Source organism: Melitaea cinxia, chromosome 14 (assembly GCF_905220565.1).
Source record: "Melitaea cinxia chromosome 14, ilMelCinx1.1, whole genome shotgun sequence".
NCBI lineage: Eukaryota > Metazoa > Arthropoda > Insecta > Lepidoptera > Nymphalidae > Melitaea > Melitaea cinxia.
The window spans coordinates 10273720-10291292 of NC_059407.1; the positions used below are offsets into that span (position 1 = coordinate 10273720).

A 17573-nucleotide genomic window follows, 5' to 3' on the forward strand; every position below is an offset into this window, starting at 1 on the left:
TTATTTGAGATCTAATAACTACTTTTCGAGTTATATCTAATAATGCGTTTTTACTTGACGCTTTTTTCGTCGACCTACGTTGTATTATACCGCATAACTTTCTACTGGATGTACCGATTTGAATAATTCTTTTTTGTTAGAAAGGGGATATCCCTAGTTTAGTATCATGATAATGAAACCAGGATCTGATGATGGGATCTCAGAGAAATCGAGGGAAACTCTCGAAAATCCGCAATAACTTTTTACTGGGTGTACCGATTTTGATAATTTTTAATTTAATCAAAATCTGGTGTTTATCATGTGGTCACATATAAATTTTATCGAGATCTGATAACTGCTTTTTGAGTAATCTTTGATAACGCGTAGTTACTTGACTTTTTATTTTCGTCGATCTACGTTGTATTACTTGTCGATGTAATTGAAGTCGGTTTTTTTTTCGTTTGCGAGCAAACACAATTATCTAACAGCAATACCCAGTACCTTCAACGTTTTGAAATATTTGTAGGTTTTATTTTCAAAGAGATATCTAATTGACATAGATCTAAGTACGAGTATAAGGTTTTGTATTCAGGCGACACAATTATCTTTCTGCGTGACTGACGGTACATTTATTAACACCAAACTCCATCCCTCTATAAGAACTTAAACTTTCAGCACTATTTAAGAACTAAAATATTTGTGTTCGTTTAAATATTTAGTAACCGTGATATAAGCTTTATAACTTTGCGTACGAGACATTAGCAAAAGCTTTATACTGAGCTTATTATTATTACTCTCTACATGAAAACGTAATATTACTTTTGTTTCTAAATAATATCTATATATTAAATACGGGGTTTGTTTGAACACATAACTTGAGAACGGCTGGACGGATTTACATGGTTTTTGATTTGTTGTATTTGTCTTCGTCCCGAATAGCAGAATAACTATTATAAACATTAGAAAATACACAAAAAAAAGAAAGTCAAATTGGGTTTCGTAACTGTTAAACATTTAATGTTCATCCCGTCGATACGGTAAACTCTCCCCTCAAATTAACACAACAAAAAAACGTATTTAAATAAAGGTTCCGAATGGACAAGATATATTAACAACGAGCTGTGCCCGCGACTTCGCTCGCGTAGAATTTAAAAAAAATGTTATTGTTTTGTTTTTAGAGTTATAAAATAAATAAATTTCTAAAATAAAAGTAGCTTAAGTTACATCAATTCTGTAGAGACACCTTTGGGGTTTTTTTCTTTTCGTTTCTGTATAAAACTAATTTATTTGGCAATGAAAATAAGCTTAAATCAAAATAAAGCGAGTAAATTTTGTTTATGTTGAATTTAGTTGCTTTTGATAAATCTCTTTTTCTATATTATTGGTAGAAAGGTATAATAAAAAAATTAAGAGAAATTTGCCAACTTTTTTTCTTCAGTCATTTACATTACGAAAATGTCATCTGAAACTAAATCCAAGATTATAATATAAACCTAATAAGTAAGAAGCATTATTTTATATTATTATTTAATTCTCCAAATGATGAAGAAGGCAATAGATATGACTATATTTCAATCATCAATAGCAATTATTTTTAAATTTCCCCAATAAATATTACTATATTTATACGTAAACATAACTCTCAATCTTCACTAACTTATATTTCCTTCTCAATTTCCGTTCGCCTTGCCTGATCCTACTTTTCGTAACGCTCTCGTCACGCATTCACCAGCTCACTCCCAAGCGTCCGTAAAGAAGTTTTAATTCAATAATAACTCCTACACACCTCTAGTAGTATATAACATGAAATTATCAATAAGTTTTGTTTCAGGTATGGGCAGTTATCGGGTATGGTGGAGCCAGTTTTCGGCGTGCTGGGCGCAGTAGCGGTGGCGGCCGCTCAGCCCGCGCTACCGTACGCGCTGGCGTTCGCGGCGGGCGCCATGATATATGTCGTCGCCGATGACATTATTCCAGAGGCTAATGCATCGTAAGTTATCATTATTATTAGAAATTAACAACCAATTATTTATTCATTCAGTAGCAAAAAATATTCAATTTCGTACTTTCATCGATTTACGTATTTATTTTACGGCGACGATTATTATTATTTTTTAAAGTTAAACCAGTAGTTTTTTATGTCGAAAAACGAAAATAGTCATCTATACGTAATATTATAAAGCTGCAGAGTTTGTTTGTTTGCTTGAACGCGCTAATCTCAGGATCTACTGGTCCTACTTGAAAAATTATTTTAGTGTAAGACAACCCAGTCCAATAGGAGCGGAGCACCAATGAATAATGTTTCAAAATCGTTTTTTTTTTTTCTTTTGAGAGCTTCCGCTGCGTGCGCTGCGTAAACAGTTAGTAACGCAAATGATTATAGTTAGTGTAATTAATTCCACGCGGACGAAATCGCGGGCAGTAGCTAGTAATCAATACGCGACGATCGACCCGACATATTACTTCTAATTACATGTTCAGATTACCTTACAAAGGACTAGGTAAAATAAACCTTTTTAATCTAAATAACTGTCACTAAAGTAACGTAAACCATTTTTATACTCGTATGTCGAGAACAAAAATTAGTTACCAAAGATGAATGAGCTACCTTAAAGCAAATAATTGAAATGGTGTTGAATAAGAAGGTAATGTTAAATTACGAAATAAAAGTAACGTAGTCTCTTACCTTTCTTTTGTGTGCCGTGCTAATAATAAGATCAAAGATGCTTATTTTATGCCTTTTACTTTTTGTCCATGTACTCGTAACTTATACCGAATTCTTAACAAATCACTTGAGGTACGCGTTTAAAAATATTTACAGCCGTTATAAACACTTAAATTAGTAAACAGTTTTTACGATATTATCACTTCGCAAATAAGGGTCCTTGTTGGTAATTTTTAAAAGTATTTTGTTTGTATCATTTTTATTTTTGCATAATAAAAGAGCTACTCAAACTGACCTTGAGATTGACCCAAAAATACGAGAAGCTCGGGTCTTTGTTCTGACCCTTGCGAGACGCGGCTTTCGAGCCGGCTTTCAATGTCAATACAGACCAGATAACATTCTTTATTCCGTTCTTAAAAACCAGAGCCATATTCATTTCAAACGTACGCAATGAATATATGATAATGTGTTCTCTTTGATACATATCGATATTTCCTACTTCAATAGATAAGTGGTAAAACTCATTTTGAACTGTTATCTATAAAGCTCCGGGAGAGCACAAAATACAAGCTTCTGTCATAATCAGAGCGATGAGGGTCCCGACGATGTTTAAATATTCTGATACACATTGGTCTTTCGACAGTTTGAGATTTGAAATTCGCTCGTTAGTAGCACGAATATCCGGTGATCTGCTTGGGGTGCCGAATTCTATTGTAATATTCAGACACTTCCCCTTAGCAACGTCACCTTTGTCCATCTCCTTATTATCAGAACCGGTCCCTATTCCGTTTGTACCGACTTGTCCTTCAGGAACGCAATTTCACAAATTGTTAATCTGAGTACGTTTGTAGAATCCCGTTTGCGGGTCTTTAATATAATATTTCTGAGACATTGTCGAGACGGTTCGTTTTGTGCATATTTTCGATTTATCGATCTCATTGGCGTTTCTTGCTTATTTTCCCACGGTTTCACTCGATAGATATAGCCGTTAGGTAACACTGAAAGTTGGTGTTAAAATCCGTTCAGAAGTACCCATAACATTACGATTTTTATTATGTAACGGATTCACACATATCAATGTAAACTCTTATAATTGAACTGCTTGGATCGCGTTTATTGCCGCGTATCGAAATCTATTCGTACGAAATTAACAGAGCGTGCATTCCATTTATTCGTCTCGGGATACTTTAGACGATGCAGATTCCTCAAAGCAAAAATATTAGTGTATTTTTCTTAGGATAGCTTGTAATTTAAACAGATTAGATGATGATAAATTACTAGTAGAACATAGAGCGACCCTTAGCAACATTGGAAATAGAACGTTATCCTAGTGCAGGCGGCATATGTAGTGTGGGCGCAGAGACGACGCGACGCAAATACTTGGCCAGAAATAGCGGTATGCCGTCTGACACCCCGGACTCGACTGTACTGCCCTTACTGAAATGCCTCTATCCAATTTACTGTCTAATTTATATTATACATTCACCTTAACAAATTAATCGATGTGACGTTAGACTCGGGTGTTGATGGTTTTAAAGCATTTAAAGTTGATTATTAGTTTATATCGTTACTACGATTTTTTTTTATTATGTATTTCAGCATATTATAACAAGTATGTTATATATATGTACGTTGGGACGTACTTTATGTTATGAAAACTATAACTTCATATTTCTTTTTTCTTTGAAGAAGTGTGTAAGGATCGTAGCAAGTGGAAAGAAATGGTCTCTGCCTACCCCTACGGGAAAGAGGCCTGATTATAAGTATGTATGTATGTATAATAAAAAATAACCAGACAAACCCTACCATATATTGTTATTATACCATGTATTGTTAAAACACCAAAAAACATGTTTCTTGTAGAGTAAGTAACCCCTTTTGTTAAATTTTTTAGTGGTCCGTTATTGGAGCCAAAAAACATATATCCTGTGAAAATTAAAAAAAAATTACCTATCACGCTTCTAAAGATCACACTCTGATCAGATCACACTCTGATCAGATCAGACTCTGTGACAGACAGACAGTCCGTCACGAGGGCATGATACTGGAAATTCATTTTGGGATGAGACTCCTTGTAGATTTAGTTGTCCCTTAGGAGAGTTTATCTGAATTTAATAGCGTCGAGAAACAGTCCACGGTATGAAAAAACCTAAAATTCTTCATACTGAACTTTGAACACATATTATTAGTTCTTTTCGTTATTTTTTATGTAAATTAGAGACACATCGTCAGTATCATCGGATGCATCTCGATAAGTGTCACTTTTGGCTGCTATCACACAAGTGAATACTCAGGTGATCTTCGTCTTCTTCAATTTTGTCGACCTGCAAAATATATAAAATCTGCTGCTGCCTTGCGATCTCATCATTTTATAATTATAAACGTTCCAATATCAAATAAAACTCTTAAAAATCGTGTCAAGTATGGCACGAAGTTACGACATGAACAATATGGTTGGGTCATATCAACTTTTTCGTGTGTGCTTGCCGGGATAAGTGAAATTTCCACTCTCGTCCTTCTCTTTTTTTAGTGATAATATTTTATTGGTAGGTATCTATTGAGTACGGTATCTTAAACATAAAGTTAATGACGGATACAAAAGCTTCGATATAAAACTTGTTGCGTAGAAAAAACTAATAACGTTTAATCGTGAATTATATGTAATAATGAGTCTTAAGAGATTATACATCTATTTTTTGTATATTCTTAATTCATTTCATGTATATTCTTAACCGTAAAAACATTTGCGAGAAATTGCATTTCATTAAGCTATGAGCTGCAAAACGAATAAAAGAGTACTTGGCACTAGACTATGTCGTGCTCGTGAACCTATTTATACGAGCATTTTATTCCTCAACTCTCAATTTGAGTTATACTATTATATTTACACGATCGCTAACCGCTGTCTGCTCTTTAGATAAGACAAATGTGATAGTTTATAACCGCAGTTGATTCACGTTTTATTCAGTTGTTCGGTAAACACCTGTATAGTGTGAGCACTTCTTCAGCGGCGGATGCGCACTTCTATTTGCAGCGGCGCGGAGGGCAAGAGGCGCGCACTCGCGGCGTCGCTTTAACAAGTAAATTCGGTGCGTGCGTGGGTTTGTCACCGTCTCGCCACTGTCAATAATAATAAATAATGCGAAATAACGCATTTGTTATCGGAGTAAAGTCGGTGACACCGCTCTAGTTTGTCTAAATATTGACGTCACCGTCTGGGAATCCGGCGCGCCGGCCGACACTCCCTGACCTACCTCCAGAAATCGCACTACGCATCCCGGGTACGCACTAAATTTACCTATACAAGTACCTACTTCCTCGAATGCGGTATCAGCGTCGAAATATACCAGAGACTTCAAACATTAGAGAACTTAAAACGTTCACGTCTATTCATTGTATATCTACTTATTTGCATGCCTGCATGAAAATATACAATCGAATTTTTGGGTTTTTGTTGTTAAAATTCCTTAAAAGTGAAGATGATGTCAGTTTTGAAATTGAGTTGCGTGTCGTGTGTCCAGTCGGTGTTCCCCAACGCGTACGTGAGTCGCATGTGACATACCGTTATAGACTACGTAATTTTCACTAAATTAGATGTGACAATTCAAAGCGTTCGTAGGTATTTTTAAACTTCGAAATATTTCGTAAAATATTATATTTTATATCTGAAATAGCAGGTACTAATATGAAGGTGTTTTATTATTTTATTCTTATAATTAATATTGCATAATTACAGAGCAGATCGAAAGGCGAGAGAGAGAAATCCACAAACTTAGGTGGACAATGTGGAACACTTAACGTAATAAAATCAAATTCAAACCCGATATATATGACTAAATATATGTGGCCAATATATGTGACTTAATGCATTCATATAAATAATAAATAAATAAATATCTACACAATACACACACGGTCGTCTGTTCCTAAAGTAAGCAACTTAATGCTTGTGTTATATATAGGTAACAGCCGACTGGTATAGCTATTTTTTTTTCGATAAACATACTTATAAATAATACAAATATAAATTTATAAATAAATATTTATATTACACCCAGACTCGGAGTGGGAATCGGACCCAAAACCCTCGGAGCAGAAAGCAGGGTCACTACAAACTGCGCCAACGGGCTAGTCGCGATGAAAAAGAACAGTTTGCAAACAAAAAGATTCTTCTGTTTTCAACATATTACTTATATAGATGATAATTCGGCATCGTGTTAATCATTCAAACTGATAACTTTCCCCTTTGAAAACATTTTTGTCAGACGACTCAGTGGAATAGGGTGCAATGTCATGCTTTCACATTGATTTGTCGTTAGAATACACGTGGTTCCCGTCCCAGACAAACATATGTACATTAAATACAAGAGGAATGCAAAGATATTTCAGTATCACTAGGACTTAACATGTATTTTATGCTGTTTTGAGTATGCTTCGAGAGTATATTTATTTGTGTAAATATTGGTTTCTAGTCTAGGTATTTGTTATTATATGAGTACCATGACTCGGAAATCATAAAGCCGTTGGTTACTTTTGCCATCATCATCACTTGATTACGATCGTTACTTTGCTACGAAATTTATCTGCCAACCCATACTGGACCGTTGTGACAGAGTAAATTTTGATTTTCATCAATATAGGAGCGGAGGTCTTCATTCTGACTTCATCTGAGATCTTGTTTGTTACAAACACAACCAATATCGTTTAAGTTTTGGTCAAATATAACGCTGAACTAATACTCTTCGACTATGATAGCGCTTGACTGCTTGAAAAACGCGTCAAAAGAACCACATACTTGCAAATGTTTGATTAAACACGTTTTACAAACGACTTGATCACTTCAATATTGACTAGTAAAATTGTCCAATGTAGTAGAAAAAAAGCACCAGCATTTACTTTGATTATTTATTATTATTTGATGTCTCGGCTAACGATAATAAAGTTACATATTCAATAGAAGTGGTTCTAACGATCCTTATTTATCGATAAAATGAAGGGAACGCCGCAATTGTGATTGTATAAAAAGAGTCTTACCGTGTGCCCGATAGAAGTCCCTACACAACACCAATTTCATGTTTCTGAATTTCAATAGAATTATTTCTATTGTAAACTTTCGCACTTGATTGCTTATCCTTTGATCATCAATTGAAATAAGGTTTTGACTCAATTCCCTCATATATAACAGGAATTCTTTAAAAACTACTTCTTAGACATCTTTCTAAGACTGTGTTGTTTGAAATTCAATAATCAAGATAACTAAATTAATGTAATGGTTTCTTTTATGTGTGTGGTTACTACTCCACTGCAAGAAATCATGCCTTGATTTTCTTTTCTCTTCTAATCTTTCTGAATAAACAGGATCTGAAACACAAAAAGAATTTATCAAATCACACCAATAGATGCTGGTAGAAGTAGTGCATTAAAAAAACATACCTTAACTGTGTATTTTTTTTTCATTGGCTTAAAAAAACGATGAGGTATTTAATTCGTATAGGGGGTACCGATTTTGATGATTCTTTTTTTTTAAATCCAAAGCTTGTTCTTTCGTGTGGTCCCAATTAAATTTGGTCGAGATTTGACGAGTACTTTCTGATTTATCGTGTTTGACCGTCGTTGTATTAATTGTCGATCTAAGTAGAAATCGATCCAGCGCGATTATATTATATACGAGCTGACTTCGTATTGCCGTGAATATATCAATTGTTTTCAATTTTCATTTATACAAACAAAAAAGAAATCCAATTTTGCAGTAAGATATGCGCATATACACTTCGACGATTCGTTTTATTTATATAGATATCCAAATTCATAATTTATAGTAAGTACACCGTTGATTATGCCAAGCAGGAGCAGGCAGCTCGAGTACAGTTGAAACTCGTTCAGGAAACGCATTGCGTATTCTGCGGCAAAGTCAGCTCAAAATCCATTCAGCGATTCGTAAAATGCAATCACGTGGTTTCTTTTTATCGCTATTGTGTGTTAAGTAACCGATTACTTAGAAATTTAGCATTTATATATAAAAAATAAGTTTATTTATTATCCAAAACTAATTCTATTTATCGGATCTATGATATAGCAGATACATCTATACTAATCTATACGAATAGGTATTATAAAGAGGTAGAGTTACTAGCTTTGTTGGTTTGTAGGAGGTGATCTTCGCAAATACTGATCCGATCATAAAAATTCTTTTACTAACAAAAAGCTCCACTATACAGGAGTGATACGGGCTACATTTTATTGTTACTGAACAAAAAATTCAGTGAAAAATAATAGTATATGTAAATCAAGTCGGAGAAATGCGAGCGAGATGAAAACTTTACTATATATTTTCATAACAAAAAAAAATAATTAACGCCCAACGAAGTGGGCACGGGTCGGCCAGTATTAAATATATTCTATGCTGAAAGTTTAAATGTATGCGAACTGAGATTGCATGTACAAAGAGGACGTTTAGTGCGAATTTATATGTGCTTCGCGTATTGAATTTTATTGAATGTGTTAAGTAATTTTGATGTAATATTTATGACGGTTCGTAGTACCTAATTTAGATTTGCCAGATTTTTGTACTTCCTGCTTTACTAGTTAACTGCGCATTAATGGTGCTTTCTATTCGATGAAATATTTCTAAGCCAGTTAGTTCGATATAACATTGTAATTATTGTTTAAGCCACCAAAATATATTTACGACGTCAGGAAAGTTACTGATGCTGGCTAAATAGTACGAAATGTAAAAGATGTTACAATTGACGCTAAGCAAGATAAAAATAATGGGCTGTCAGTTTAGAACACTGAAACGGTTTATGAAATGATTTAGGTTTTTAGGGTTTCATATTATTAAACACGGAGCCGAGACGTGGACACTGACGAAGGTACTAGTCCGCAAGTGTAAAGTCGCTCAACGTGCAATGGAACGGGCTATGCTTGGGGTTTCTCTCAAAGATAGGATTAGAAATAAGACTATCCGCGGGAGGACGAAAGTAACCGACATAGCTCACAGAATTAGCAAGTTAAAGTGGCAGTGGGTTGGTCATCTGTGTCGCAGGACCGATGGCCGTTACTAGTATACCTCTCGGTAATATTTGTAGAAAATATGCGGATATCATCGTATCACTAATCTTTATCTTTACCAAGTTTGAAAGAACAATTTTGGTAAAAATGTGGAATTGGGGTGGTAATTGTATGAGAATATCAAATACGTATTTCATAGAGATATTCTCTTTACTAGTAAATTGGGCATAAGTGTGGTTGGGGCGTCCCTTGTTATTTTAATAATCTCAGAATCTTGAAAAAATACATGAAAATTAGGTACTTTAGAATCAGCGGTTTTAATGCCCAATTTAATTAAAAAAGAGACGTAATGTTAGTGTGACATAAAGATAATGTTTGAAGGTGAATTTAATTATGACAAATAATTGAAATCTGTAATAATAATGAGTTCGAATGTGCTAAAGTGCGTGTAGCCGTATAATGGCCGTTTAGCTCTACAATAGAGCCGGCTCGTAATCGGGCGATATACAAGTAAGTACGCGATACACGGAATCGTTTTATTGTAATGGGCATAATTCCAGTTAGCGGATTCCGTCCGGCCGTCAATGACTATTGTTTCTCTAAATCCGAGTGCGTGAGCCGCAAGCGTCATCGCCGGCCTTTCCGATATCGTAATTTTGCTAGCTCCTTGATATTCAGATGCCGTCTGCTCGTTACTTCTCAATGGCTCGCATCGTGTGACGACAGTATTTTATAACGGACCTCTATGTGTCGCCTCGAACTATTGTATTCACCCTGTCCTATTGAGGACCGTCGTATATCAATTCAATCGCGGAAGCATTAAATCTGCCCTGGTCAGGATATTTGCTTGCACGATTAATAAATTTAGTATTACGTGTTTCGTTTTTTATTGTATTTTTATAGTGCCGACGCCGACGTGGACGTTACCGAACTTTAAAGATAGTTAGAATACCGATAATTAGTTATATGTAATGTTGTTTATGCGTGTACATTAAATGCAGACATAAAAGATGCAGGTTTTGATGGAAATAGAATTTCGATGGTGTTCCTATTCTAGATAGATAGTTATGGTTGTCTTATTTAAATTTAATGGAATTCGCTATCGAATGTATCACGTCGGACGCGTCTTCCAAACGTATGTACATCCTATTTACATTTCTAAATTATTACGCTTCAGCCTGTAATAACCCACTGCTGGGCATAGGCCTCTTTCCCCGTGTAGGGGAAGGATCAGAGCTTAATCTACCACGCTCCTCCAATATATTCCGTATATGAGTAACGATCGCTATCAGGTTTACATGATAACAACCGGGACCAACGGCTTAACGTGCTCTCCGAGGCACGGTGGGGAGACCCAAAAGGACTGCACAAATTATTGCTTAGACAGAATGTTACATTGTTTTGTTTTGTGGAACACCGTCGAGATTTTGAAAAAGAATGTTTTAATTTGTGTTATGTTATTGCGACATTATTGTTAGTAAAAATCATAAAATTTCAAAGCGTATTAAAACATTCTGCAATCATTTATCATACTCATTTCATTTAATAAATGGTCTCGGATTGTCTAACATAAAATTTTGTGTTCAGTGGGAACGGCAAGCTGGCGACGTGGGGCTGCATCATCGGCTTCATGGTCATGATGTGTCTGGACGTAGGGCTCGGCTAACTGGCTCCCGCATCGTGCCTTCATCTCGCCCACACTCAGCATACAAAGCTTAGTCCCCTGTCGCATCGATCAATATATTCCTCGTGAAACTGCCAAAAAGCTATGCGGCACGGTTCTAAACACCCATTTAATAAACATGGCCAATCCGAGTACAAACAGCTGATTAAAGAACGGCTATCGAAGATTGAAATATGGATTGAGGTAAGCAACTTCATGCCCGATTGAGAGCTTTAAATAATTATTTATGAATAGACCTATCCATATATTGATTTACACATTTTGGCGAGAGTAGCACTTATTGCGGTCGTTTAATCGCTTTGGCAGCTGTTTGTTGTACGAATTCGCTGTAAACAGTAAATTTAATATGCATTGTTCTAGTTTATGTAAATCTGTAAATATCTAAGACTGTATACATAGGCCTTTACGTAGTATATATCGCACAGTTCCTCTTGCACAAGGAGGTTATGTTTCTGTGAGTGAATAATGAATGAAGGCAAGTTGTACCTATACATGCGACTATGGCTCTTGATAACGGTAAATAGATCACTTTAATATTTTAAGTAATTAATTTAAAAATATAATTTTTAGTTACAATTTATAAATAGGTGAACAATTCGATTTCTGTTTAGATTTATTAAGAAACAAGATTAACAAAACTTGGAAAAATAATGCTCAAAGCTATAATCAAATATTATTTATGAAAATATGAACCTTTTAGTGAAATCTAATACGAGTAATAAATGGAGATAAAGACCTAGCGTCTTAATTTCCGAGTAATCAGAGGTTTGATGTGAAATTTCTTAAAAAGACAATATTTGATTCTATTAGATTTAAGTAATGAATGTAATATATATTGTAAGTCAATTAATATTAAAAATAATTTTTTATTGCTTTATTGATATTTATTTATTGTCTGTTGGTCTGTTTTCTGGCCGTACAAACAAATAAAATTCAGTCCACATTCAGTCAAAAATGTAATTATAGTTTGATTACACATATTATTGTTTCGAAATTATTCTGTAAAAATGTTGATGTTATGTAGTTGTATGAATGATATGTCTATAATTTGGTGCAATTGTAAATTAATAAGTAATTACAAATTAATTAATGATGTAATTAAATTACGATTTTGTATTTAAATATAATGTATTATAATGAATTGTATTTTTATTTGATCCGCTACTTTTCAATATTTTCTTCTGTCTCAACTAACTTTCCCTTTGTCTTTTTTACAGCCAATATTTATACTCGTATATAAGTTACAAAAAATAAAAAATATTGTAAATAGTTCTTCAGAAAATATACCTTTGAACATAGATAAAAGGGCTTAGTTCAATAAAAACAAGTGATCGTAAATATGGGGCTTTAGAAGCACAATATTGTTATTTAGTTTTGAAATCTTGCGAAATAAATTAATTTAAAAATGAGGTTTAATACGGTAAATGTAATTGTCACCAAACGTCGAGAGTAAAATTTAAAGTAAATTAATGTGTCGTAAGGCTCAGACATGGTTAAAATATTAAAAATTAGAAATGACATGTGTGTATATATTTATTTTATTATTTCTACATAGTAGGAATATGCTCAATTAAATACAAAAATAGTTTGTTTTTTTAAATCTTTAATATATATAAATCTCGTGTCACAATGTTTGTCCTCAATGGACTCCTAAACCACTTAACCGATTATAATAAAATTCGCACACCATGTGCAGTTCGATCCAACTTAAAAGATAGGCTATATTTTATTTTGATATATTATGTTATTATAATATTTCAGAAAAAAATAAGGTGATACGAAGTTCGCCAGGTCAGCTAGTAAATTATGTAAAGAAACGCACGTTACAATAGTCAAGTATGTAGTGACAAACAACAAGGAATTGCATTAGAAAAGTATAAGGAAGGGCGTGCGGCGCTATGCGGCCATTGACCCCGAGGGCGCTGCGCCCGCGCACCCAAACACACGAATTCTTGGGTGTACGCAGCTGTACAGTCACCCCGCCATGCGATAAAACCCTCTCAATGGCATCTCTGGCATGTGACGCCTGCCTACTGCTACCAGGACTACCGAGCTACATACTGCTTAATACTTATGATCTTGTCTCTCTAAATTTTTGGATAATTTTTCTCTTTGTAAATTATGAACGTTTTGAAATTAAATCATCTTATTATAACATTTATAATGCAAACGATTTAATTATCATGAAACAAACAGTTCATTTAAATAAATGCAAATAGTTAAATTTCCCAAAATTACTTTAATTAGTAGTTAGTGTAAATAATTAGTTAGTACAAATGTTAACCGATCTAAAGTAAGACATCGAATAAATAAATACAAAATTTGAACGACGCGGTGTCAAAAATCAATAGCGATCGACAGAGGCGTATCGTCAATTAGTCCCGAGGCCGATGCATTCGATAGATGGTGCACAGAGTAATGTGAAGCACCGTCGCCGGCCTCATTTCCATTCATTCGGTGTTTGTTGACAATCTATCGGTGGCGCGGTCAGAGGGCGCGGGGTGCCCCTCTCGGCTGCAGTCGGCGGCGTGCGCCCGCGCCCCTCGCACGCTGCACGCTGCACCGATGCGCCCTCGCCGTCCCCGGACCCGCACACGTGCACTCGCCACATCTGTCACTTCTCTCTGCTACTTGGATGGACTTGTTGCATTGATTTGCGAAGCCGTCTCTCGCCTGCACATACCAGTAAGTTGCGCATGTCCTGTACGCGTTTGTACCCGATTTCATATGCGACGGCTTTGTTTGTTTACCTCGCGTCATCGAACCGCGACGTCGCTTGCACGTCCCATTCGAACTTCGCAGTGAGTTTCAGATTAATTATCAAAACGAAACGACAGACGACGTACACACATACTACGATCGATAGCGTCAATCCGTGCGTGGAATTCGTTTTGTCGCAAAATATGGAATCGCATACGGAGTAGGGGATTGTGCAGCTTATGAGTCGAATAACTTTGAGCTCTGTGGTGAAGTCGGGAGAGTCGTTATCGTCCTGCAACGTATTAATTGGAGTGAATTGCAATTTGTGGTGTCCAGACACGGTCGGAAGTGGGAGCACAACGGCCGGCAGCGCAGGGCCGCACACCTGCCCGTCACGCCGCGCTTCACACTCGCATTCAATTTAATTTTGCTATAGTTTTGTCCTTATATTTTAAATGAAACTCAACTTAGTTTAAGAACATTAGCTATCTAAAATACATTTTAACTATATTTTCTTACCTAGATAACAATAATTATTTTATTTAAAAAATACAACAATAATTAATTTGTTCAATCAATAATCAATATATAACTAAATAGATATAAACGAAAAAGATACGAATTTAAAAAAAATAATAGTCAGTTCTTGTAGATCGAAAAATATAGACCATAAAAATTGCAAATGAATGACAAACAAGGTTTTAATACAATTAGCGCTTTTAGAGCAATCGACTATGTATGAACCGAATTCAATACCAATTTGCAACAATTTACTTAGTCAGACAAATTCAAATTCCAGCATAATTAACAAAATGTTGTAACTTTTGGAGGGTTTTAGAGTTTAAGGGCTGTTTTACCAGTTGGGGATAAAGCTATTTGACGGATGATAATATCCGACAGTAAAAAGTTTTTGATTAATTATTCTTTTTTACGATCGAATTCTAATATATTAATCTTAAAGTTGCATTTTATTAATTGAGAAGAAACAGGTCCTAATGTCCTAATCTACCTCCCGCTGTCAAAGTCTATTTGTATCGTCATCCGTCAAATAGTGTTATCCACAACTTGTGAAGCAGGCCCTATGACTATGTAATCTTTACTAAATAAATAGATTTTATTTTCAATACATATTTTTACTGTTTCGAAAAGAGTTACGTATCACAGAATGAATGAATGAGTGAATGACATGTGCTTTATTCTACACCAATAGAGTTACAAGTAACAAAGGTTATATAGATAGTATAACGTTTAGTAGACAAACGGCGGCCTTATCACTAACAGAACAATCTCTTCCAGGCGACGGGCTTGGTAAGGGACATAGTAACATACTAATGCTGAGCTAGGGTTTATATATAAATAATATAATAAATATATATTTATGATCACTGCAATGTTTAATATATTTGTATTTTTTTTGTTTTTTTTTTTATTTTTATAAGTACATTGTTTTAACATTAAATCATTATAACATATGTATACAGAAAGATACGTGGCATGTAAATGTTGTTGTTACTTTATTTCATTTTTTTATTTGTTCTTTATCAGCCTATTTAAATACATTTTGAAAAAAAATTAAGTATCTGCCAATTACAGTTTAAAAAGTGTAGCCCTGTGACGTTCGATCGATGTGTGTCTGTTCGCACGGGTACGATGGACAGTTGGATATGGATAACAGAGCTTCTTTAGTTAATGCCATTTTCTTTCTCATCATTCTTTGGGTACAGAACTCAGTCACTAAAACTGTCGTTTCTGTAAAGGGTTGTGATTTATTTGTTTATCCTCAGAAAATATTGAAACAATTTCTCCACTGCAGAACTACATTGTGTCAAAAATCACCTTACCAGATAAGCCTTTACTCTTTTTTGGTCATAACTTAATTTTTTACTCATAAATTGAATTCGACACCAGAATATTATATTATTTGCATGAACAAGACTAGCTGGCCGGACAGACTTCGTTATATCAAAAGTTAATAGTAAATATTTTTCTTTATTTTTTTTTTAAAGTAGTAAACGTTCCGTGGGCTTTAATGAACGTACAAAAAATAAATTAGCCGAATTGGTCGAGCCATTCTCGAGGTATGCTCTTAGCAACATTCATTTTTATTTATATAGATTATTCTCAAGTTTAACAATACAAAGTTCGTTAATAAGCAAAAAATATTTGCAATGCATTATGAAACACAAATCTGCTTATTAATTTGTTATGTTTACGATTTTGAAACGGAATTCCAGTCTTCCATCTGTACGTGCATTTTGTATATCCTCAGACAATTATGTAAAATGATAGCGATTTATGTTTGAATTTTTTTAAATGTTGAAATTATATATTTTGCTCTTTACATTTCTAACAACAACATTTGCGACCAATATTCTTTAAAGAAAAAGTTTTTATGGGAGGAAATAAAATCTTTAATTTTAGTACACAAATGTAGTAGATATTATACGATACAAATAAATTACACCGATACATATGCGTAATTCATTTTATTATTTGATATTTGATTTATATTCAAAATTTAAAAAAAAATAGTAAAATTCATTTTTTTCTTCGATTCCAAAAACCAGAATGACGAATCCAAATTCTTGTAAATATATATTAGACAAAATATATTAATTAAATAATACTCTTTATTGTACACAATTAAAAGAAACGACATAATTGTGTATGCTCGCAAACGAAAAAAACCGACTTAAATTACATCGACAAGTAAGTAATTACAACGTTAGTAGACGAAAAAAATTAACAAACGCACTAGTCGTCACTACGATTTTCGAGGGGTTCCCTCGATTTCTCTGGGATTCCAACATCAGATCCTGGTTTCCTTGTCATGGTACCACACATAGGATATCTCCTTTTCAAAAAAAAAAGAATTATTAAAATCGGCTCATTGACGACGAAGTCATCCCCGAACATACATAAAAATAATATATACATATACGGTCGAATTGAGTAATCTCCTCCTTTTTTGAAGTCGGTTAAAAATGCGCATCATATTTTCATAAACTGTCAACACGTCATAATCAATAAGTCAAATGATATAGTTTAAGACGTATTTAAAACAACGTCCTATTTAGCACTTGGCACGTAACATATCTAAAAAACAAATAAACAACAGAAACACAATTTGCGCAATTGTAGATATTAGTAAAGAGTGAAGAAATGCGTGCCGCTCTCCGCAATAGTTATTGCAGATGCTGTTGCCTCACTTCTGATAGATTTAATATACAGCGCTAATATTATTCCTCTCGAATATTAGCAAATGTGTACAAGAAAGAGATACTCTTGATGTGTCCGAACGTGATGTGAAAATAAACAAATATTGCAAACAAAACACGAATGGACAATAATGTCGTCACAAAATTAAATTGTAATATTTAGCGAAAAGAGAAAATTATGAAGTGTGTCTCTTATCGACATAGATATCTATCAATATGTATATACATAACTGATCTTAGTACAGATGGTACGAAAAACATAGGTACAAAAGAATAAATATTCAGTATAAACGGTGGTTGATCTCTCCGTAGTAAT

General features: G+C 34.3%; 1 protein-coding gene and 1 long non-coding RNA gene across 2 annotated transcripts in view; one reads left to right on the forward strand and one right to left on the reverse strand.

Annotated features, from left to right (window-relative positions):
- Positions 1-12209, forward strand: part of LOC123659998 (zinc transporter ZIP11) — a 66891-nt gene extending 54682 nt beyond the window's left edge. The window contains exons 6-7 of the mRNA XM_045595147.1: positions 1811-1969; positions 11243-12209. Coding sequence (XP_045451103.1) covers positions 1811-1969; positions 11243-11321 — 238 coding nt within the window. The 3' untranslated portion in view covers positions 11322-12209. The remainder of the gene's footprint in view (positions 1-1810; positions 1970-11242) is intronic.
- The window catches only part of LOC123660004, a 33462-nt gene continuing 23424 nt past the window's right edge, over positions 7536-17573 (reverse strand). The window contains exon 2 of the long non-coding RNA XR_006744122.1: positions 7536-8005. This is a non-coding gene — a long non-coding RNA (uncharacterized LOC123660004). The remainder of the gene's footprint in view (positions 8006-17573) is intronic.